At 44.6% G+C, this 24,686-nt stretch overlaps 1 protein-coding gene across 2 annotated transcripts in view; it reads right to left on the bottom strand.

The window, feature by feature from the left end:
• ASS1 (argininosuccinate synthase 1) overlaps positions 1 to 24,686 on the bottom strand; it is a 155,253-nt gene that overhangs the window by 92,600 nt on the left and 37,967 nt on the right. For both annotated transcript variants that reach the window (XM_068248839.1, XM_068248840.1), the window contains 4 exons: positions 24,477 to 24,665; positions 15,101 to 15,157; positions 11,660 to 11,734; positions 71 to 141 (listed from right to left, as the gene is read on the bottom strand). In XM_068248839.1, the coding sequence (XP_068104940.1) occupies positions 71 to 141; positions 11,660 to 11,734; positions 15,101 to 15,157; positions 24,477 to 24,665 (392 nt within the window). The remainder of the gene's footprint in view (positions 1 to 70; positions 142 to 11,659; positions 11,735 to 15,100; positions 15,158 to 24,476; positions 24,666 to 24,686) is intronic.

The following is a 24,686-nucleotide window of genomic DNA, read 5'->3' as shown; positions in this document are numbered from 1 at the left end:
GGTGTTCTGTTGTCATACAACATAAGTTGTCGGCAAAGTTAAGAAGCTCCCCGAAAAAAGAACTGGTTACCTAATGTGCATGAGGTTCTCATCCATACTCCAGGGGTTCTTGGGGGTCACAGGTACAGGGATTCCGTGTTTCTGAAAAGAGATTGAGATTATTTTAATTAGCCCTGTGGTAACAAAGCTTCGGTCACTCACTGGACAGGGAGGATGCCATATGAGACAAAGCAGTTCATTTTGGTGCTACGGCTACCGCCGCATTTTGGCAGCCTCATTCACTGCGATATAAATGGCGGCTATGAAGCGCCAGGGTGCTCGATTCTGGCATAACTATCGGTAAGCGGCGCAAGTTTTCGGCAAGCAGTGAGTGTTTGAGTTCGGCGTGGGCATTAGTAAGTGTTTGGCAAGGCAGCAATAAGATGCATGAGTGTTTGGCAAGTGGCGGCGAGGGGTTGCTAAACAGCATGAGTGTGAATGCAAGCAGCATAGGGTGTTTGAGTTAGGTAAGGAGTACAAGTGATCAGCAAGCAGTGACAGCAGTAAATGTGTTAGGTGGTGTAGGAAGGTTAGTATGGTAATGGCAAGAAGGTTAGTATTAGGCATATCAGTAGGAACGTTAGTGTTAGGTGTATCGGCAGGAAGGTTAGTGTTAGGCATATCAGTAGGGGAATTAGTGCTAGGCATATCAGTAGGGAGGTTAGTGTTAGGCATATTGGCAGAATGTTAGTGTAAGGTGTATTGGTAGGAAGGTTAGTGTTAGGCATATCAGTAGGGGGGTTAGTGTTAGGCGTATTAGTAGAATGTTATGCTGGGCATACACGGCATACTCAATTCTCCCGCTGGATCGACGGGGGTTAGTGTTAGGCATATCAGTAGGGGGCTAGTGTTAGGCATATCATTAGCCAACTCTCTCATGCGCACTATGGAGCTGCCCTCCTTCGAGAGCTTTCGGGTTCCCAAAGCCTTTTGCGGCAGAAGTGATCAGGTCCATTTTAATACAGAGTTCATGCTATGTATATAGAGTGGGGTAGAGTACTGTATTAGCTAGGCCTATTTTTAACATTGAGTCTCAAGCAACCAAAGCACACTTATCCGGCATCATGAGGCCCGTCAGTGCCGGATAACCGATATATATTAACTCTCTAACATGCTAACATTTACTTTAAACAGTAGGAGAGAGGTCAGAGATGGAAAAAACTAAATAATTGTATATATACTATAAAACTGAAAAAAGATCAGTACAGCAACCATATTTATAGATGAATTTGGTAATGGTAGCCTCCAGATTCTTCTCACCGTGGGTTTTCTTTGCGCCTCTCAACTCCGGCTTGCATGTTTTCTATTTAATATAAGCCTAAATGGCTTCTATAGCTCCACAGCGAAGCACAGAGATGAAGCGTCCACCACCAACCTATGCATAGTAAGCGGGCTGTATGTACAAGTGAGCGAGCACAGACATATAGCAGTATGAATAGTCAATGGGTTCTATGCATTATAGAGGCCGGCGTGGTCCCTCTGTGAATTTAATCACAAGTCCGGCACAAAAACCTCACACTTCATGTAACATCGCTGATGTGTTCCTCCCGTACACAAAATAAAAACCTCTTCTTCTTCCACCCCTCCCACATCGCCATCCACGTCCGCAGCACTCCCACCGCTCCGACTAACCGAAAATTGCTTCTGTCTCAGTGGGGCCGCTAATATGTTAACAAACTCATAGCAGGGAGATGAGGTCCCCAACTGGGGCCTAGGTGGGTCCCCTTAGGTGGTCCTGCAAGCTCTCACAAAATGTGTCCCCCTGACTGGGCCGAGCAATGAAGGGTAAGCAATAAACAGGAAGACAAAGGCCCCCCTGCGTCCCCTCCCGAGGCCTTTTGTCTTATTAGGCGCACAGCAATGCCACCCACATCCGAAGAAAGGCGTCCAGGGCTAATGTTTAGCTCGGGGGATTCTGTAGAGGCATTCAGAGTTATGAGCTGCCCAGTTTATCAGAAGAATGCCCTGGGCTGAAATAATGAAGATGTCACAAGCCCTAGGACACTTCATTGTTGCCTCGACTTGTCCTCGGTCACAATGCGCCGCGGATCGCACTTGTCAGCAGCCCGGCGCTCTCCATCCGTCTCCCTGGCCCGCGCTGAGCAGGCAGATAATACCAGCACAGATGGTCAGAGGGTAGCTAAAGTTGGGAGATGATTGGAAAGTCGCTATCTCACGTTTGTGGGCTCCAACAGACATCATCCGTTTACCACTTTTAGGGAAACGAATCAAGATACTCATCGATAGCCCAAATCTAGGCAAAGGCCCTACTTAACCCACGGGTGTCAAACACAAGGCCCGCGGGCCGAATGGCAGCCTCCATAAGCCTCTTGCTTCCGTTGTCCTTTAAAAGACAAACAAGGTGACATGTGACATGATGAGATAGACAGGTGTATGTACAGTGCCAAGCACACAAATAACTAGGCTGTGTTCCTTTTTTCTTTTTCTGCCTGAAAGAGTTAAACATCAGGTATGCAAGTGACAGTTTCTGTCCAGGTCAGAACTGGGTTGGACTATAGTGTAACCCTTACTGATAAGTAATTACAGCCATAAAACACTTTCCTGTCAGTAAATGGCTTCTGAGAGCATGAAAGATTCATAGATTTGAGCTCTAGCATACTTAAATGAAGGTGTCATTGAGCAGAGGCAATAAAACAGTTAAAACCTAAAAACTAGATTTAAATATAAAATACAATTGTGGGATATCTAAAAAAGCCATTTTTAGAAAAGGAGGATAGATACAATTGCTTTTCTCATCAGTTTATTTTTACCCCGGATGTCCTTTAAGCACAGCAGAGCCAGCCTAAAAAGTTGGCCTTCACCACTGTGAGCACTGCTGGTCATTTGTTCTGGTTGGTTGACACCGCTGGTTAGTGGAGTTCCGGGTAACCGGGACTCTACTGTAATACAAGTATAGCATTATAACCTATTATAACTTATCAGGGTATATTTGGGATTGGAGAGGAAACACACAAAAAGTGGGGAGAACATACAAGCTACAAGCAAATGATTCAGGCCCAGAATTGCCCTCTAGTGCTGTGAAGGAAGAGTGCTATCCATTATAACACCGGTGTGCCCCTTTAGAAGGGCTCTTGCCTTGCAGTGCTGGGTCCCCGGTTCAAATCCCAGCCAGGCTCTATCTGCACAGAATTTGTATGTTCTCCCCATGTCTGTGTGGGTTTTCTCCAAGCACTCTGTTTTCCTCCTCCATCCCAATACATACAGATAAGTTAATTGGCTTCCTCCTAAATTGGCCCTAGACTATGATACATAAACTACATGATACATACATAGACATATGACTATGGTAGGGATTAGACTGTAAGCCCCTCTGAGGGACAGTTTAAAGTGAACCAGAGACGAAGCACCCTCATGTATTTTACCATATATATCAATGGGAACATTAGAGAAAACACCTACCCTGCTCTCTGCTTCATCCTTCACTGCTCAGCCTGCCTGTTACCAGCCCTGATAAAATCCCTGACTGAGCATTCAGTCTGGCTTTGCTCAGGAATCATTATAGCTGAGTCATTATAGCAGAGCCACAAGGGGGCTGGCTTGGGCTTGAAAAGACATCAGAGAAGACTGACTCAGCTATAATGATTCCTGAGCAAAGCCAGACTGAATGCTCAGTCGGGGATTTTATCAGGGCTGTAACAAGCAGGCTGAGCAGTGAAGAATGAAACAGAGAGCAGGGTAGGTGTTTTCTCTAATGTCCCCACTGATATATATGGTAAAATACATGAGGGTGCTTTGTCTCTGGTTCACTTTAAAGCAGGGGTCTCAAACTCAATTTACCTGGGGGGCCGCAGGAGGCAAAGTCAGGATGAGGCTGGGCCGCATAAGGAATTTCACAATCACCGCGCATCGCCGCCTCTGCCCGCCACAGAGAGGGGCTGGGAGAGGCGGCGATCCGTGTGGCGATTGACGTCAGGAGGGGCAGAGCTGAAGCTGAAAGCTCTGTCCCTTCCAGGAAATGCCGGCGGATTGCCCCCCGGGCGATTTGGGGGCTCTGCAGCCCTCGTTTAGCGGCGGGGATGCGGCGGATTACTTGGGAGCACTGAAGCGAACTATAAGGAAGCTTTTGCCGGCGAGGGACACAAAATATTGTATCGAGGGCCGCAAATGGCCCGCGGGCCGCGAGTTTGAGACCTCTGCTTTAAAGGATACCATAGGTGACATGTGACATGATGAGATAAACATGGGTATGTACAGTGCCTAGCACACAAATAACTATGCTGTGTTCCTTTTTTTCTTTCTCTGTCTAAAAGAGTTATATATCAGGTATGTAAGTTGCTGATTCAGTACTGACTCAGACAGGAAGTGACTATAGTGTGACCTTCACTGATAAGAAATTCCCCTTTTTATCTCTTGCTTGCACTCAGAAGCCATTTTCTGCTAGGAAAGTGTTTTATAGATGGAATTTCTAATCAGTGAGGGTCACACTGTAGTCACTTCCTGTCTAAGTCAGGGCTGAGTCAGCCACTTACATACCTGATATTTAACTCTTTCAGGCAGAGAAAGAAAAAAAGGAATACAGTATAGTTATTTGTGTGCTAGGCACTGTACATACCCATGTCTATCTCATCATGTCACATGTCACTTCGGGTATCCTTTAAGTGACAGGACAACATACTCTGTAGGAAAGATGTCGGCACTATATAAATATTAAATAACGTGTATATGCAGAGTGTGGTGCCATTGCTGAGCCGTCACAGGCCCCCACAGAGCACGGACAGGCAGATTCCTCGCCACCTACAGTTTACTACCAGTCTTTGAAATCAGGGTGGGGAGGCATTAATCAACAATAAAGTCCTCTTCCTAATTTGCGTATCCCCTTTTTTCCCCTTAACGACTTCCCAAAAATACCACTCTGCGTTCTCAATAGCCGTCCCATTGTCCCCGCAAGGTTTTTATAACCGGCCCATAACAAACTCCCAATTTGTACCCTTTCTTCGTGCTGTCAGTGATTGGCCTCTCTCGTGAATGGCAGAGAGGGACCATGGAATGCATTGACAGGCAGTCAAAGGCCTGCAGCCCGTGTGAATGTTGGTTAAAGTTACCTCCAGTTAATAAATAGCCAGGCCCCAAGTTAAGTGAGAGCTTTTTACATGTCCGCCGACAGATCCCTGATAAATCTATGGCCTGGGGCCTGATGGGACAGTTAGGGTTTATCTCAAGTTATTTAAAAGGGGAAGAAAAAAAAGGAAGGGAGGGTTATAGGTGAAGGAATGAGCCTCTTAAAGAGAACACAAGGGGTTTCTCTGATATCGATCTGTATAAACTCCTTTCTCACTTGCCCAAAGTCTCTTGTGCAAAGTGGACAGAGAAGTTTCCTTTGAAAAAAAAAATTGCTGGAAGGCGCAAAGAAAAAAAATTCGGCCATCAGGAGAAAACAGAAGGACAGATGGGGTGTGAGAATGATGGGCACAAGCTACGGCCAAAGGAGAAAAAATAGAGTTTGGATGTCTGAAAAATAAGGAATGGAAAAATGTCTATTTAATGCTAACCTGAAGCGGAAAAAAACTTATGAGATCACGAATTGCATGTGTAGTACGGAAAATGAATAGAACATTAGGAGCAAAAAAACCTGTCTCTTATTTTTAGTTATATAGCCTTTTTTTATATAACATTGCATCATTCTGTCATATTTGCAGTTCAAAAACCACACACTGTATTTTAAACTATAAAACAGAGCAGAGCTAATGACCCTTTGAACTTTCCTGCAGTAAAACCTTATCTCAAATTGTCTTTCACTGATTCTTGGTTGTTTAAATTCTTCAGAAAACAGGACTGTCTTCAACCCAAGTTGGTAAGACGCTGTTTTGCGTAGATAACTGAAGTTTCTTAACTCTTTCTGTGCGTTTCGCCGGATGCAGCAAACTTCATCAGGAAAAAAAAAAGTAATTTTGTAAGGACCACTATAGCGAAAAATTTTACAATTTAAAATACTTGAAAACACATAAATAAATGTGCTATAAATTACTTTTCTCCTATGTTGTTGTCACACACAGTAGGTATTAGAAATCTGATAAAACTGACAGGTTTTGGACTAGTCCATCTCCTCATGGGTGACTCTCAGAGTTTTCTTTATTTTCAAAAGCACTTAGCAAACGGCAGTTGCTTGGTCCAACTGCAAAGTGGTAAGGGGAATCTTAGCCTGCAAGCCTGCATCTTTGTATAGATCCTTTCCAGGGAGTTGGTTTGTAAAGAATAAATATAATACTGAAAATCCCCCATGAAGAGATAGACTAGTCAAAAACATGTCAGTTTCATCAGATTTTTACTAACTACTGAAAGTGACAAATAGGAGAAATGTAATGTATAGTGCATTTTACGCTGGAAGAAACATACTTCTTATTTGTATGTTTTTACATGTATTTAAAATTTTATTAGTGGTCCTTTAAAGGGAACCAAGCACCTCTTTTGTTTCCTGGTTTCTACGGTAATAGCGATAGGAGCGGCCATGTTCCCTCCTCCTCCTCTGGCTGCCCATTATTTATCCAGGGGTAGGTGTGAAGATAGCAGCTGTGGCTTCTGTAAACTCTTTGAAGTACAGTGTACAATATCTCCACCCTCCCCTTCCCGCCGATGAACTGCTATTGTGTGCAATGAAATAATTATAGTAGTCCTTACCTGTCTGAAACTTCTGAGGTCATAGAAAGGAGTAGGCTAATAAAACCCTCTGCTAAACTTTTAAATGTAAAAAGAAGAAGTAAAATTTACGGTTTTTTTATTAATGAGCCACATTGTTGGCATGCATATTAAACATGCTAATCAGATGGCCTAGTTGCTAAAAATGGTGCTTGCTTGGTTCCCTTTAATGTACAACTGTAATGAGTTACAGTTGTCCTTTAAAGAGACACTGAAGCGAAAAAAAAAATATGATATAGTGAATTGGTTGTGTACTATGAATAATTACTAGAAGATTAGCAGCAAAGAAAATATTCTCATACTTTTATTTTCAGGTATATAGTGTGTTTTCTAACATTGCATCATTCTATAATATGTGCAGATTACACAACACTCAGCATTCAAAATGAGTCTTTCAGAGCAGTCTGTGAAGCAATGACCTCTCCTCTAGCAGAGGAAAAGTAAATAGTCCAGGAACAGTTGAGATAATAAAAGTCAGATAACAGGCCTCTCCACGACTAAAGGTAGCCATACACTGGTCGATTTGCCATTAGATCGACCAGCTGACAGATCCCTATCTGATCGAATCTGATCAGAGAGGGATCGTATGGCTGCCTTTACTACAAACAGATTGTGAATCGATTTCAGCTTGAAACCGATTCGCCATCTGCTGAGCTGCTCCTGCCGCCTGTCCCCCCCCCCCCCCCGTATACATTACCTGAAGCTGGCTCCCGGGCATCTTCTCCGCGCTGCACGGCTCTGTTCCGGCTCCATCCCGGCGCTTCCTGTGTCACTCCGTGACCAGGAAGTTCAAATAGAGCGCCCTGACACAGGAAGCGCCGGGATGGAGCCGGAACAGAGCTGTGCAGCGCGGAGAAGATGCCCGGGAGCCAGCTTCAGGTAATGTATACCTGATCGGATCGGCCGCCGCTCCCTACCCGCGGGCGATCGAGGGTAATTTCCCGCACGGCGCAATCGACGGACCGATCCGATTTCGAGAGGAAATCGGATCGGCGGGTGCGTTTACCGCGAACGATTGGCAGCAGATTCGATCCCAGGATCGAATCTGCTGTCGAAACGGCCGCGAATCGGGCCAGTGTATGGCCACCCTAACTTAGTTGAAGAGCTTAATGGCTTGTTTGCATAGATATAACAACTGGAGTTTCTCAACTCTTCCTGTAATGGAAACAATTACACTGATGTATCTGATCTTAATGTTTTATTTCTTAGCTGTGCTACACATACAAATCATAATATCATCATTTTTTTTCGCTTCAGTGTCTCTTTAAGCACAATGAAAAGTGTGACTATAGGATGAAGAGAGAAGGGATGTCTCTGAAATAAGGGATGTCTCTTCAAAAGAAGCAACGTTGGGAGTTATACACAACGGCGATGGGGGCTAATATATGTGGTACACCAGAGCTCCTTTTATCCTGGCCTCATGCACATAATGGAAAAGGCAGAGGGAAAATGCTCTTTCTCAGCAATATTATGAGATGATCCCAGATGGGGCTGCTGGTCTTCTGTGCTAATGTCCCCTTGAGTCTCTGGTGAAGCCTCATGCTCCATTGCCCGCACTGCTCTGGGGCTCTCATTAGTTTTCAAGAGCTTGTTAGTCAATTAATGCCGCTCTTTGTTTATTCTGAATAGGTAATAATCACCAGCTCAGGGTGTGCCAGAGGGCATATCTGTCACATGTACACACACAAGCTAATGGGAATCCCACACACAGCCTAACTTGCTGACAAAGCAAAGCCTTGTGTGAATCTGCACAGTGAAAATACTGGCTTGAGTTACCTAAACCTCTGACAGACAGACATAAGTGTTCATCAGCGGAAAGGATCATTAGTGATCACTTCAGCCAACAGTTTGCTGGATGCGTAGTGACAGCTCAGGGGTAGAAGGAGGCGTATATTTCATTTTTAACTACAGTGCTTAATCATTAAAATGTATTTATTTTAAGTATTTATATAGAGCCGACATATTACACAGCGCTGTAAAGAGTATATTGTCTTGTCACTAACTGTCCCTCAGAGGAGCTCACAATCTAGTCCCTACCATAGTCATATGTCTATGTATGTATCGTGTAGTGTATGTATCATAGTCTAGGGCCAATTTAGGGGGAAGCCAATTAACTTATCTGTATGTTTTTAGGAAGTGGGAGGAAACCAGAGTTCCCGGAGGAAACCCACACAGACACGGGGAGGACATACAAACTCCTTGCAGATATTGACCTGGCTGGGATACGAACCGGCGACCCAGCTCTGCAAGGCGAGAGCGCTTACCATTACACGTGTGTGTGTGTGTGTGTGTGTGTGTGTGTGTGCGTGCGTGCGTGTGTGTACACTCCAATGAGTTCTGGTCCATGACCATGAGCTTGCTGGGTACTCTGTAACTCTGGGTGTTTCAAGTCCTACTCCATAGAGCCACATTAATCCATGCCATGAACTGATGAGGATCAATCATTCTGAAACAGTCTGTATGCATGTTGGATTATTATGGCTCTGTACATATTAACAAGCTGACACATCATTGCATTCCAGCGGATCTGGAGGTGTGTTTAGCCCACAGTAAAAACAATGGGTGATTTGCATATTTCAGCAGTGATGCATTGTGGGAGAAAGCTCACTCCAACCTGATTTATTGCAAATACTTTCTGTTTTAAGAAAGCAAATTTTTGTTTTCCACTAAATTATCCTTTGTTACTTATATTTCTTTAGTTTTCAAAAAAATGTTTCTTCTTTATCTGTGGCACTTCTACTCAACATTAAGCCAAGTACGCATAATTGTCGCCTATATGGGATCGGGAAACAATCCCTCGGACAATTAGTGGGAACGATGTTGCACAGACATATCCCTGGCCTTGTGGCTAGCGATGTGTTTGGTTGCTATGGAGGGGCGTGGAGGGACAACGATAGGCGCATGACAGAACTTCATATATTTTTGTATTAAAATGAATATACAAATGTCTGAACTGGGGCTTTAAGCACCATAGGTTATGGCGTAAGTGTAATAAGAGTAGGTTATGGAGTAATGGCACAATAGGGTACTTAAGGCCGGTTCCACTTAACCTCCCTGGCGTTCTATTAAAGATCGCCAGGGGGCAGCGCAGCGCTATTTTTTTAATATTTTTTTTTTCCAAACATGTAGCTAGCCTAGCGCTAGCTACATGATGCCCCCCTCCCTTCCGCATCCCTCCCACCCCTCCGATCGCCGCCGGCGCTGTTAGCCATAAGGAAATCCCGTTCTTGAACGGGATTTCCTTTAGGGCTTCCCCCGTCTCCATGGCGACGATCGTGATGACGTCATCGAAGTCGTGACGTCATCGGGAGTCCCGATCCAACCCTCAGCGCTGCCTGGCACTAATTGGCCAGGCTGTGCAGGGGTCTCGGGAGGGGGGGGGGGGGGGGGAGGCCCTTACGCGGCGGGTAGCGGTGCATCGGCAGCGAGTGGCGGCGATCGTATACAACACGCAGCAAGCAAAGTGCTTGCTACGTGTTTTTTTTTTTTTTTAATTATGACAATCGGCCCAGCGGGGCCTGAGCGGCGTCCTTCGGCGGTAATGGACGCAATAATAAGGAGGTTAAAGAGGAACTCCAGTGAAAATAATGTAATAAAAAAAGTGCTTAATTTTTACAATAATTATGTATAAATGATTTAGTCAGTGTTTGCCCATTGTAAATACTTTCCTCTCCCTGATTTACATTCTGACATTTATCACATGGCGGCATTTTAACTGCTGGCGTTAAAATTATGACAATCGGCCCAGCGGGGCCTGAGCGGCATCCTTCGGCGGTAATGGACGCAATAATAAGGAGGTTAAAGAGGAACTCCAGTGAAAATAATGTAATAAAAAAGTGCTTCATTTTTACAATAATTATGCATAAATGATTTAGGCAGTGTTTGCCCATTGTAAAATCTTTTATCCCTGATTTACATTCTGACATTTATCACATGGCAGCATTTTAACTGCTGGCGGGTGATGTCAGTGGAAGAAGATGCTGCTTGCATTTTTGGCAGTTGTAAACAGCTGTTATTTCCCACAATGCAACAAGGCTCCCACAGTGTGATGTCAGAACCATGGTCCTGACATCACACTGTGGGAGGGGTTTCACCACAATATCAGCCATAAAGAGCCCCCTGATGGTCTGTTTGTGAAAAGGAAAAACATTCTCATGGAAAAGGGGGTATCAGCTACTGATTGGGATGAAGTTCAGTTCTTGGTTACAATTTCTCTTTAAGGTTAGTTTAAAAACACGCGCATTGCCATAGACGACATGACACCGTGGCACCTAGTTTCGCCGTGCGCCAAAACCACCTGCTTCGCCTCGAAGGGTCGATCAGTGACTCTATAAAGTGCTGGGGAAGATGTCAGTGCAATACACTGTAAATATTAAATAGTAGATTGGGCTCCTGGTCTGCATTCCCAGTACTGAATATATTCTGGGGCTGGTATAGGTGATTATCCTTTGACTGTCTAGAGAGGGAGAGACCACTTCCCAGCTTTACCTGTCCCCGAATAAAATCTTATTTAGTAAAAATAAAAATCAAAAAAAGTGTTAAACTGATATCGGTATTGCTTTATACGCATCTGTTTCTCTGTCTTGCACGATAACCGCAACCTCCAAGTTCTGCTCGGCGAATCCCGCTAGCCGCGCCGCCGCGATTAATCTGTCAGTTACCACTTAGCATTACCGTTATTCCACTTTTATCGTTAAAAGTGAAAGACCCCCTTTAATTTCAAATTGCAGTCTTAAACACTGTCTTGTCTCGCGCGGCTGTCGCTTTACATGTCTGCCACGTTTCCATTAAGAGTCTCAATGAACAGACGAGATGGGCTGCCAGTCTTTATCTGCCGTCAACATCCCCGCGTATCTGAAAGCAGATAATTGTGGTGTGCAGCGCTGACACGCCGCGCGCTAAATGCGGACGAGGGGAGGCGAGGGAGAGGCGCTGCTGCAAATGAAGACATAATCTGCGACGGTACCTTGGCGTACTCCATCAGGTCAGTGCGTCCTCGGAAACGGTTGTAAAATTCCGGCATCCTCCAAGGAGCAATAATCTGCAAGATGAAAACAAAACAAAAACAGTCATGCGGAGGTTAGGAAAAATATCATTTCAAAAAATAAAAAGTTGATAAGAGCACTAAATATAATACCTACTCAAGCAAATCTGAGCAAGAAAAATAGAGCACATGATGAAAAAATAAATAATAACCAGAGATTACATCTCACGACAACTGCTGGTTAAAGTGAACATGAACCAAGTAAAATTATTTAAAATGAACACAGTGTACTTGCAAATGAATATTGCATACTTACCTTGCCATCAGTTCCTCTCAGAAGCTCACCATTTTCTTCTTACAATAATCCCTTCCAGTTCTGACAAGATTTTGTCAGAACTGAAATATACCAGTTGCTGTCAGTTATAACTGAAAGGACAACTGATGAGCAAGGTAATGTCCATGTTTCCGTTTGGCTCAAGTGGGCGACATTACAGTTTAGCAGTGATGGGGTAATGGCCATTTTCAAAATGGAGGTCGGAGAATTCCATCGATCACAGTGGAAGAGCAGACTACACGGGAGGTAAGTATGACCTGTGTATGTTTAATTTGACTTTTAATTTTCATTTCAGGTTTGCTTTAAAGCAAATCTTAAGCCGAAAAATTATCTTTAGGTTTTATACACTCTTATGCAGAGGGAATACCATAGAGGCCAGAGATTAATTAAGATGTAATGGGGCCCTAGCTAAGATAGTAGATTTGGTGCCCCCGTGTGGCTCTTTTGGTAAGTTGAAGTGGAGAGAGGTCAGAGAAGGTGGCAGGTGAGCCCCTTGACAACCATTAGGCCCCAGGCACCTGCCTAGGTTGCCTGGTGGATAATTCTGCTCTGCGTAGAGCCTTCCTGGTTGTCACTCCATCCCGTCGTTCCTGCGCTGCCCCCAGTGGAAATTATTCGACCTGCTAGGTCTCTCCTCATTCAGCCCCTCGGAACTGTTCCGAAGATGAGCACACCTGTACTGCGCATGCACAAGCTGGGACTTGCACACGTGCAGCATTGGATGCGCAGGTCCTCAGAAGCACTCAGAGACACAAGTAATTCCGAAGTCTGCACAAGGAGTGCTCAAGAGATATTCGGCCTAGCAGGTCAAATAGCTTTACCAGGACAGTGCAGGAAGGATGGGACAGACTTGGGACCAGGAAGTGTCTATGGTATCCAGAGCCGGCCCTCTACATAGGTATGTATCAAACCTCAAGTCAATTCTTCACTTCTGATTCCCAAAGCCCCTTTTTACACTTGCCTTGCAAGAGTGCACAATATGGGGAAAAGAGGTGCCCTGGTGTGTGTATAAAACCATTTAAAAAAGGGCTACCTTCCTCTTCTGGAAGGCTTTTTTTTCAATTGGCACTTTTATTGGCCTGAGGAAGTGGGCTCAGACCCGCGAAACGCGTTGCCTGTGCAAAATGAAAACTTTTTGTTTACACAAAGTTTTTGTCACTGAGGTAAGAGTCCTCAATCTTTTCCATTTTATTCTGTTTTTAAATGCTTTTATACACACACCAGGGCGCCTCTTTTACCCATATTGTGCTTTTGAACACCCAAAAGAGTCTGTTGGTGGGGTTGAGACAGACCACAAGTGGTCCCCACCACAGTGGAAACCTGTCACTTTTATCTAGGAGAGCGACCACATCCAGGTCCATCTGGACCACCCTGAGTGGAGTCGGGTTCATTGTCTCCACCTTCTTGCTGTGGGTGGCTGCACTACTGGGCTCCCGTTTTGTTTCCTGTCATTTTTCTTTAGGGTGTCAAGACGCCCCCACTACTCTACTTGCAAGAGTGTGTTGTGTTACCCTGTTTTACCGCAGGATAACGCAATGCAAGGCAATGGGGCCTACAACATTCGTGATCGGCAGCAGACCAGCTAGCGATTCAACAGCACGGTATCATCGGACTTCCACGGCGACGTGTTGGCGGAATGCATGCAAATCAATAGGCGACGCAGACATTTTTGGCGCCATGCACGGAACGACATGAATACAACGGGAAACCCGGAGATCCCAGTGACGTACTTCCTGTCCAGCAGGGAGTATGTCACGCAGCGAAGTGTGGCGAGAGGCTCCGGCGCTATGCATATGACCCTATCAGTAATTCATATAAATTCAGTTTTTGGCATTGCGGTGCAATGGGGGCGGAGCATCCCACCACAACGCTATGGCCAGGTGTAACTGCACTACTTCATTCAAGGGAGTGAAGCTGAGGATCGCCACTTGAGGGTGATTATGGCAAATGATTCAAGTGCTGAACACCACTGAAAAAGAAAGATGATCACCTCTTTAAAAAATGTCCATCTTATACCAATATTAATTGTTTGCACTCAGAAATACGCACACTTACTTGTAAAACATACATTGTTTAAAGGATACCCGAAGTGACCTGTGACAGGATGCGATAGACATGAGTATGTACAGTGCCAAGCACACAAATAACTAGGCTGTGTTCCTTTTTTTCTTTCTCTGCCTGAAAGAGTTAAATATCAGGTATGTAAGTGGCTGACTCAGTCCTGACTCAGACAGGAAATGATTACAGTGTGACCCTCACTGATTAGAAATTCCCCTTTTTATCTCTTTCTTGCTCTCAGAAACCATTTTCTGCTAGGAAAGTGTTATATAGTTGCGATTTCTTATCAGTGAGGGTCACACTGTAGTCACTTCCTGCTGAGTCAGGACTGAGTCAGCCACTTACGTACCTGATATTTAACTCTTTCAAGCAGAGAAAAAAAAAGGAACACAGCATAGTTATTTGTGTGCTACACACAGTACATACACATGTCTATCTCATCATGTCATGTCACTTCGGGTACCCTTTAAAAAAAAATATACAAAAGCTGTTAAAATACGAGGATAATCATTTCAAAAATCTGCATTGTCAAGGTGAACTGACCCAATGCAAAAAAACAGCAGTTATTTTATTTTTTTACTAATATCCTCCAGTTTAACAAGCTTCGTGTTTTTTTGTTTATTTTAATGATTGTCTAAGTGCAGTGTGTGTATTTGTGAACGCAGAGGGTCAATACTGGCCAGTGTTTCATTTGGCCACACCCCTTCGCACCTGCCCTTGCCTTATCTAAGGTCTCTGACTGAACAAGTATGGCTTCAATTGTCTATAAATACGTTGATTTTAACAGGGTGTCCTGAATTTCAAAACACAATTACAAAAGGAAATGATTATCTGTGGGTAGTTTGTCAATTTTTCCTAAACAGAAACCACTTCAGTGTTGTCAATAATTTGCCTTTCGTTTCACAGAGGGCTGTGGATGGCCATAATGAGGTTGCCCTGTGTTTCCATTGATGGTACAATCGGTGCTTAGCCAAGCGTCTCCTGAAGCACGTGTTGATTGACATACAGATATTTAGGTTTTGAAAAGTTACCTTGACCTCTGGATACAGACAATAACAGGTCAGCTCAAAGCGAATTTGATCATTCCCCTGCAAGACAGAAAGGGGCAGAGAGAAGGATGAGGAGGAGGAGAGCTGAGAAACAGATGGTCGACACACATAGCACAAGGCGACATCTGTGAGGGCAGCACAACTTCAAAGAATATACATAGATCTATTGCAACATATCTGCACTGATTACGCTCCCACTGTAATGCTTATCCCATGTATCCCAGCCTTTACTTACAATCCAATTTTACACTTTGACTGCATGATGAGATGTGGAGGCAGGGCGGCTATACAGGGGCTGCTATCTGCAAGCCATGGAGCCCAGACCAGCTCTGTCTGTGGTTACGGGTTAACAGGATTGCATAGAGCCATTAGGGAATCTGAAGTGAGAATAAACTTATGATATAATGATTTGTATGTGTAGTACTGCTAAGAAATAGAACATTAGTACAGATATGAGTCTCATATTGTTTTGCAGCTCAGGAAGAGTTAAGAAATTTCAGTTATCTGTGTAAAAAGAGCTTCTCCGAGCACTTCAACTTGGGTTGGCTACAGTGCTGTTTTCTGAAGCACTTATCTAAACCTGTCTCTCACCGTTTCTTGTTTGTTTAAAGGGGAACTGAAGTAAGAGGTATACGGAGGCTGCCATATTTATTTCCTTTTAATCAATACCAGTTGCCTGGCAGCCCTGCTGGTCCATTTCTCTGCAGTAGTATCTGAATAACACCAGAAACAAGCATGCAGCTAGTCTTGTCAGATCTGACATTAATGTCAGAAACGCCTGATCTGCTGCATGCTTGTTCAGGGACTATGGCTAATAATATTAGAGGCAGAGGATCAGCAGGGCTAGCAGGCAACTGGTATTGATTAAAAGGAAATAAATATGGGAGCCTCCATATACCTCTCACTTCAGTTCCCATTTAAGGTTTTATTGCAGGAAGGTTCAAAGGTTCATTAGCTCTGCTCTGTTTCATAGTTTAAAATACAGAGTGTAGTTTGTAAACCGCAAATATTAGAGAATTATGTTATAAAAATAAAGCTATATAGCTGAAAATAAAAATATGAGACCCTTTTCTTTGCTACTAATGTTCTATTAAGTATCCGTACTACTCATACAATTCATTATATCATACGTTTTTTTTTTCTCGCGTCAGTGTCACTTTAAATAAATATTTAGGATCTTATATTGATTTTTGCCCCAGAAGATGTGTCCGAACTTATTTTCAGGGGACGTCTTATTTTTCTCCTTCGTTCATTCTTCAGAAGAAAATAAATCATTATTTATTCAAATATAGTCATGTCATCACATTCTGGAATATCATCACAATTCTCCACACACAGAATTCCACCACAAATTTCTTTATAAGTATCTTTACTTCCTTTTTCTACTTCCAATAATCTGCATTTACTGAGAGCCCGGCACTGGCCAACCCTTATTGGTGGCTGGGTAGTGTACTGGTTAAGGGCTCTGCCTCTGACACAAAAGGCCTGGGTTTGAATCTCCGCTCTTTCTGTTAAGTAAACTAGCACCTATTCAACGAGGAGACCTTGGGCAAGACTGCCTACTGCATATAGAGCGCGCCCTGTTTGCTGCAGCTCTGGTGCTTTGAGTCGGCCAGGAGAAAAGCGTGATATACATGTTCTGTGTCTTGTCGGGTCTTCTGAGATGTCAGATCAGATCTCACCACAGATCCAATCTTAAAGGGACTCAGAGCTCCCCCCCCCCCCCCCAAAAAAAAAAAAGATTTATACTGTGTACATGCCTGGGGCTTCCTCCAGCCTCATCAGCTTGGAACGCTCCCACGCCGCCGTCCTCCGCTGTCTGCAGCGCCGGTATTGGGTCCCTGCACTTCCGTCAGTCGAAGCCAGTCTGACGTAAGGGAAGTGCGCCCTCTACGTATGTCTCCAGCAGCTGCTGGAGAGATACGCAAAGAGCGCACTTCTGCTGCATAGACTAACGCCGACTGACGGTAGTACAGGGACCTGGTCCGGCGCTGCAGACATCGGAGGGCGGCGGCGTGGGAGCGATCCAAGCTGATGAGGCTGGAGGAAGCCCCAGGCATGTATACATTTTTTTCGGGGGGGGGGGGGGGGGGTAGCTCTGGAACACTTTAAAGGTTTGTACACTGAAGGATGCTCAGCACTTGCGATTTGTAACGTGAACTGGGCCTACATCAATAAAACCATCAATTCATTTTCAACATATCTTTGTTAGATTTGATAAGTTAAGTGTATCTATCATGTAGTCCACTATTTATATCTCATTTCTCATAGTGTGCAATGGCCTTTATTGAGCTAAAGCAATGCATTACCGGGGTCACTTCTCTTTGTTCATATAAAGTTGGATACTTTCAGAAGACTCCTCATTTAGAGGAAAGTTCAAGTGAGGGGGAAGTGAAGGCTGCACTTTTTATTGATATTAACAATACCAGTTGCCCGGCAGTCCTGCTGAGCTTACTAGCATCAGTAGCCTTTGAATCACACACCTGAAACAAGCATGTGGCTAATCTAGACAGACTTCAGTCAGAAACACCTGATCTGCATGCTTGTTCAGGGTCTATGGCTAAAAGTCTTAGGGCGCGATTCCACTAGAGCGGCGCGCGTATGCGAGATGCGCGCCAGCTCTTCCGGGTCTGCGGGGAAAGCAGACGAATACCATCAGCCGTGCCATGCACGGCTATGGGATCCGCAGTCTCCCGCGCCGATTCGGATGGAAAAGCCGATCGAATCGCTAGCGGTAGCGATTCGACCAGCGTTACCATTGCACCCTATGGCAGAGTTTCCCCACACTATTCGCCTGCGGGGAAACTCTGCGGATTCGCTGCGCTGTCCGCTCAAGTGGAAACGCGCCCTCAGAGGCAGAGGATCAGCAGGACAGCCAGGTAATGTGCATTGTTTAAAACAGTGGCCCCAAACTAAGGCCCGCGGGCCGAATGCGGCCCCCTGAGGCTTTTTTACCGGCCCCCCACACGCAAAATGTATTACTTGTAGATGCGGTCAGTTACATATTTAAATATTGGTGGTCCGCATGTAGAATAGCAGGGCTGGCACCACCCATCCACATGGAAGCCAGAAAGCAGTAATTTTGCTGGTTTCCAATCAAATTCCACATCAGGTGACACTGTTGTCCAATTGGACTTCAGTTTCTCACCTGGGTATGCATCTCTGTCTGGCCCGCAAAGACATCATTTTATGTATACTTCGGCCCCCCAGCAGTCTGAAGTATGTTGACCCGGCCCCCGGCCCAAAACATTTGAGGACCCCTGGTTTAAAAGAACATAAATATGTCAACCTCCATTTTACTCTCCCCCCTGTTGTCCTTTAAGAAAGCTGTTTTTTTTTGTTTTTTTTTAATGTTTTGAAGTAAGGGGCTTTTCAGGTTTTCTTTTGAATGACTACTACAAAATTCCACCTTATTGTGGATACACTTGAACACATTATTTCACCGTAATGCTTTTTCATAAGACAATGAAACACAGAATAAGCCCTGGATGGAAATCAAGGAAAACTGGTCTTTGTCTCCCTCTGGTGGTGAAACACTGAACTCACCGAGAACTCAGAAAAGTAGTCTTCAAGAGATACTAGAAAATGCTGTCGGATTATTCAAAAAATAAACACTAGCTAAGAAAACTGCAAGCTGAACGTGCGTTTCGTAATAATCAGTGGCAAGTAATAGAAAAGCAAACAACCTCTGCGCAAAGATGGATTAAGATGTAATGGAGCCCTAGGCAAGGATATAGATGTGGGCCCCCTTGTGGATTTTTTGGCAAGCTGAAGTGGAGAGAGCTCAGAGATGGTGGCAGCTGGGCCCTTTGACACCCACTAGGCCCAAGGCACCTGCCTAGGTTGCCTGTGGATGATCCTGCTCTGTCTCCACCCCCTCAGCAGGGCCGGTTCTAGTAACAGTGGGGCCCCTGGGCAAAATTAACCCCCGGGGCCCCCAATAGACACCCCCCAATAAAAAAAAAATCTGCAATAGGGACTTTTTATTGCAGCCAAATTTCCACCAAAGGACCCTGAGGAAGGGGCTGACACCACCTGGCTCACCTGAAAACTTTGCAGAGGCATTAGGGAACAACAGTTAAGTTGGGGGGAGACACATTGGGGGCCCCTACAGGTTCTGGGGCCCTAGGGCAATTGCCCCCTTTGCCTGTATGGTAGCGCCGGCCCTGCCCCTCAGAGTAGGCACTGCTAGTCGATGCTATGCAGACAAGCTAGGTGACTACTGCTGGTGCTTTGATAGAATCCCGGTAGAATCACTACCCGCATGGGGTTTGTATTTTTTCCCTGTGCTTACAATGACTTCCCCTGAGCACTATGGTTTTCTCCAATGTTCAAACACATATGCAATTCATTTTTTCTCCTGAGTTTTCTTAGGTGAGATTTTTAAACTTTACACACATGTGGCAATAGTTTGGAAGTATACAGAAAAGCTGCATGACCATTCGCAAAGATGTTACCTCATGCAGTATTGTATTTCATTGGCTTTTGTAAGCAATCATGCAATATTTCAATCGATATTAGGTAGTTCTTAAAGGGGCACTACAGCAAAAAACTGTCAAATGTAAAATATGTGCACACATATATACAAATAAGAAGTACTGTATGTATCTCCCAGAGTAAAATGAGCCATAAATGACTTTTCTCCTATGTTGCTGTCACTTACAGTAGGCAGTAGAAATCTGACAGAAGCGACAGGTTTTGGCCTAGTCCATCTCTTCATAGGGGATTCTCAGCAAGGCTTTTATTCTTTATAAAGATATTTCCTAAAATGGATTTAAACAATGATGCTGGCCAGCTTCCCTGCTCGCTACACAGTTTTTTGTCAGTTGAACAGAGCAACTGCCATTCACGAAGTGCTTTTCAAAATAAATATATCCCTGAGAGTCCCCTATAAAGAGATGGACTAGTCCAAAACCTGTCACTTCTGTCAGATTTCTACAACCTACTGTAAGTGACAGCAACATAGATACAAAAAATTTATGGCTCATTTTACTCTGGAAAAAATGTACTTCTTATTTCTATATGTTTGCACATATTTTAAATTTTACAGTTTTTCGCTGTAGTGCCCCTTTAACTTTCTTATTTTCCTGTATCGTTTAATTAGTTTTCACCTTTTCTCTGCTTTGTTTCTTCCCTTCTATCACCTTACCAAATGGCTGATTGTCAGTTACCGACAGCTCCAGGCTGGAGATAAATAACGAACATCTCACTTGTTTTACATCATGCTCTATTCTTTGTAAATTGACATTTAGGGCTCGTTCACACTAAGGGCGTTTTTGACCTTTTTTCCAGCGCAGACGATTTTCAAAATCACTCACAAAAGAGTGTGCCATGAATCTCTATGAGAAGGTTCATATCAGCACGTTGCGTCTGCTTTGCGGTCCGCAAAGCGATGTCTGTAACATTTTTGGGGTCTTTTTGCTGTAATGGAAGGTATAGGAAGAGCGCTAAACGCTCACAAAACCGTTTTATGCGGCAAATGCCTTCACTTTTTTTTTTAGAATAAATACATTATATTTATTATTTTCCAGGTCAAAGAGTTCACTTCCTGACTTGCGTCAGGGAGTGAATGACAAAACCGCTCTGGAAAAGCTCTTAAAAAAGCACTTTTACCAAAAACGCAGCGCGCAGTGGAGTGCCGGGAGGTGAAAAAAAATGCAGCGCAAAATTGCAAAACCCTTGCGTTTACGTTTATGATTTTAGATATAAACCAGGCCTTATAGATGTACAGTATATACCTCACAAGTCCATAATTTGCTTCACTAGTCAGTTATTTCAGTTTTCCATGCGGTAACAGCCTTAAAGGAGTACTGTAGGGGGCTCGGGGGTAAAAGAGTTGAACTTACCCGGGGCTTCTAATGGTCCCCCGCAGACGTCCTGTGCTCGCGCAGCCAATCATCGATGCTCCGGTCCCTGCCCCTGGTTCACTTCCGGAATTTGTGACTTTAATGTTGCAAACCAATGCACCTGTGCGGCTGCGTCCTAACACTGACCTCACCGGGAGCGTACTGCGAAGGTTCAAAACGGTCTGTGCCTGTGCAGTACGCTCCCAGCAACGTCAGTGGGAGCGAGGATGCGGCTGCACAGGCGCAGTGGTTTGAGACATTAAAGTCGCAAATTCCATTATTGAACCGGTGGCGGGGACTGGAGCATTGGTGACTGAATGTGTGGGCAGAGAAAGAGACGGTCAAGTACTTGATAATTTGCATGCAAGCTATTATGGAAACCAACGTCCTCTAATGCTAATTTGGTGCATGTGATTTGAATGTAGGGTGTACATGTTGTCTATTAGTAGGCTCTGCACACTCATGCAGCTAGTCTTTGGGAGCAGTTTGCAGTAGCACAGTCTTTCTCAGCTGTGTACAAACGTTTGTTGACTGTCTAGTATTGCCAATGCTGCTCCTGTCTTTGGAGCTGTCCATGTACAGTGGTGCTGAAACAGAGATCCTATGCAGAATTCACAACTGATTAAATGTCTCCATGATCCAAACACATCTGACTCAGTCATGCAACTAACCAGTAGGTTGTAGGAAAATCATTCCTGAACTGAATGTTGACAGAATAGATTACATAAAAATTCTTTGTGATCTTTCCTTCATGTGTGACCCAAATATACCTGTTCCTAGTGCAACATTTTAACAGTGCTATGATTAGGACGTAAAACATAGAAGCCAAGAATTTCTCACAAACTCAGATTTCAGGATTACTGCATGACCCCTAAAATCTCCAGAAATCCCTAACCTGTCTCCTGAAGTAGCTATAAACCTACCACAAAAACTGAAAGTAGAGGGATATGGAGGGTGCCATACTGATTTCCTGATTAACAATACCAGTTGCCTGGCAGCCCTGCTGTCCCTCTGTCTCTTTTAAAGAGAACCCGAGGTGGCCTTGTATTACGTTAGTGGGGCACAGAGGCTGGTTGGGCACACTAACACCAGCCTCTGTTGCCCCATCGTGTGTCTCAAAGACCCCCCTGCTCGCCGCTATACCCCCGCAGTGCTGGCGACACGCAGCGTGTCGCCAGCACAATGTTTACTCTAGCGCTGTCTGTCAGCGCCGCTCCGCCGCATCGCCGCTACCCGCCCTCGTCCCTTCCCTCCCGCTGATTGGAGGGAAGGGACGAGGGCGGGTAGCGGCGATGCGGAGGAGGCGTGGGAGCGGCGCTGACAGACAGCGCTAGAGTAAACATTGTGCTGGCGACGCGCTGCGTGTCGCCAGCACTGCGGGGGTATAGCGGCGAGCAGGGGGGTCTTTGAGACACACGATGGGGCAACAGAGGCTGGTGTTAGTGTGCCCAACCAGCCTCTGTGCCCCACTAACGTAATACAAGGCCACCTCGGGTTCTCTTTAACCATACACCCTGAACAAGCATGCAGCAGATCAGGTGTTTCTCACGATATTGTCAGATCTGACAAGATTAGCTGCATGCTTGTTTCTGTTGTTTAGACACTAATGCAGCCAAATAGATCAGCAGGGCTGCCAGGCAACTGGTGCTGTTTAAAAGGAAATAAATATGGCAGCCTCCATATTCTTCTCACTTCGGTTGCCCTTTAAACCTTATCCAAAGAGCTGAGTACACTCCATGCAATTTTCACTTCTAATCCTATTTCCGATCAAGAAAATGATCAGATCAGACAAAACTATTTATATAGCCTACTGACTACCACTGACCGATCCCAGCTCAAAATCAATGTCTTTCTTGACTGGAAGCTGATCAGACGTGCTGAAAAATATTGTTTGAAATAATGGGACTATTGTTCCATGTGTATGGCCTTTCAATTAATTTTCAATCAATATCCATTTGGAAATCTGATGGGAGTTTGCAAACAAAATTTTTTTTATATGCATGTATGACAGCTTTCTTTTACTTCCAATCGATGCCAGATCTGATTACTTGCTCAAATCGGATCTGAAGTGAAAATTGTTTGGTGTGTACACACCATAACATGTTGTGTGAGTTTACCATTAATGTCCCCCAAGCTACCGTAACCTTCCCTCACCATCCTGCCCCTCCAAAACGTCAGAACTTACCAAGGTCTATAAAAACGATAGTTTCTGGTGGACATTTTAAAACTACCTACTTTCAAATTTCACTACAGCATCTGAGGCCAGGTTCACAGTGGTGTGTTGCATAAAACACATGTTATAATGATGGTGAACTGCAATGGAGACTGAGCATAGACTTTATTGCAAAGTCTGCATGCAGCGAGTTAGAATAACGTGATCAGGTACAATGCACTACCTTGAACAGTCCCATAGGATTGTATGGGCAGTGGGTTGATATGCAGTTATTCAGCAGCCCAACGTTCTTGTCATCCGATGTTTCAGGTAAAAAGGGCACCATATGGTCGAGGACATTTGCCACAGCAGGGTGAGATGTTTATCGCCTTCACCCTGCGCCCGGATTTTGCATCACTTTTGTTTTACATGGATGCTTCAACCGATATGGCTATATCTGTCCTTTGCCAGAAGTTTACTGAGAATGCCAAAATCATTCAGCAAAAGTTAATGTTAAAACTTAGTCTATGTCGCCATCTAGTGGTTAAACTATAAAAGTGCATTTGCAATATACATAATATACATTCTGCAAATCTCTGCAATACAGAGAAGATTGAACAATGCATATCGGTCTCTGAAAGTGTAAGGCATTCTTTTACCTTTCAAGGTAACCTAATGTGCCCTCACAGTCACTGAGCGATCCTCTGGTCCCTCACAGCGCCCTCTTTTGGTTCTCAGCAAGTCGATGGCCACTGCACCTGTGGGGTTTCGTAACAACCGTCCTCAATCGCGTTTCCGTTGCCAGAAGCATAATGCGCATTCATAGAGCACTCCAATTCCGTCCTGGCGTGGACCAGGGCCGCACATCCACAAGAAAGAGGGGTGCTGCGGGTGGCGTGGAGTGACGGCGCGGGCACAGCACAGCTGAAGGGGGCTTTTAGAAGCCCCAGGTAAGTTAAACCGGCTTTTAAAAATTTACTGTAGGTTCCCCTTAACAGCTTGAGTTTTTTTTTGTGGCATGGATACCAGAATATGTTGGAAACATTCCTTAGAGACATATCCATGCTAACACGCATGCATCAGTTTCTGCAGGTGTGTCCGCTACACATTCATTCCACAAATGTCTCATTTTACAGGGGTGGATCCTGACTTGGCCGGATGTTTTGTGTGGTCTGATATGATTTTCTGCTCAAAAGAGTTGTAAAGAGTGCTTATCTGAGTTACTGTAGCATTTCTGTCAGCTGAAATCAGTTTGTCCATTGTCCTCTAAATTCCCTCATTTACATGGTGTCTGACCAGCTGAACTGACGCTACTAACATACAACTAGCTAATGGTAAGGTAAATGGTCTGTGGCGTTACCTTTCCTGTAGCTCCATGGGACACAAACTTTGCCCCCTCTTTCTTGGCAATTTCCACCTGTTTCCGGGCAATACAGGGCCGTGCCAGGGAGGTCCCCAGGAGATATCGGTCTTCATAGATGGCATTGGCTTGGACTGCTGGCCAGATGAATTCTTCCACAAACTCCTTGCGCACATCTTCTATGTATACCTGTTGGTGAGCATTGAGGGT

This window comes from Hyperolius riggenbachi, chromosome 8 (genome assembly GCF_040937935.1).
Source record: "Hyperolius riggenbachi isolate aHypRig1 chromosome 8, aHypRig1.pri, whole genome shotgun sequence".
Classification (NCBI taxonomy): Eukaryota; Metazoa; Chordata; class Amphibia; order Anura; family Hyperoliidae; genus Hyperolius; species Hyperolius riggenbachi.
This window is presented reverse-complemented; position numbering and strand designations above follow the sequence as displayed.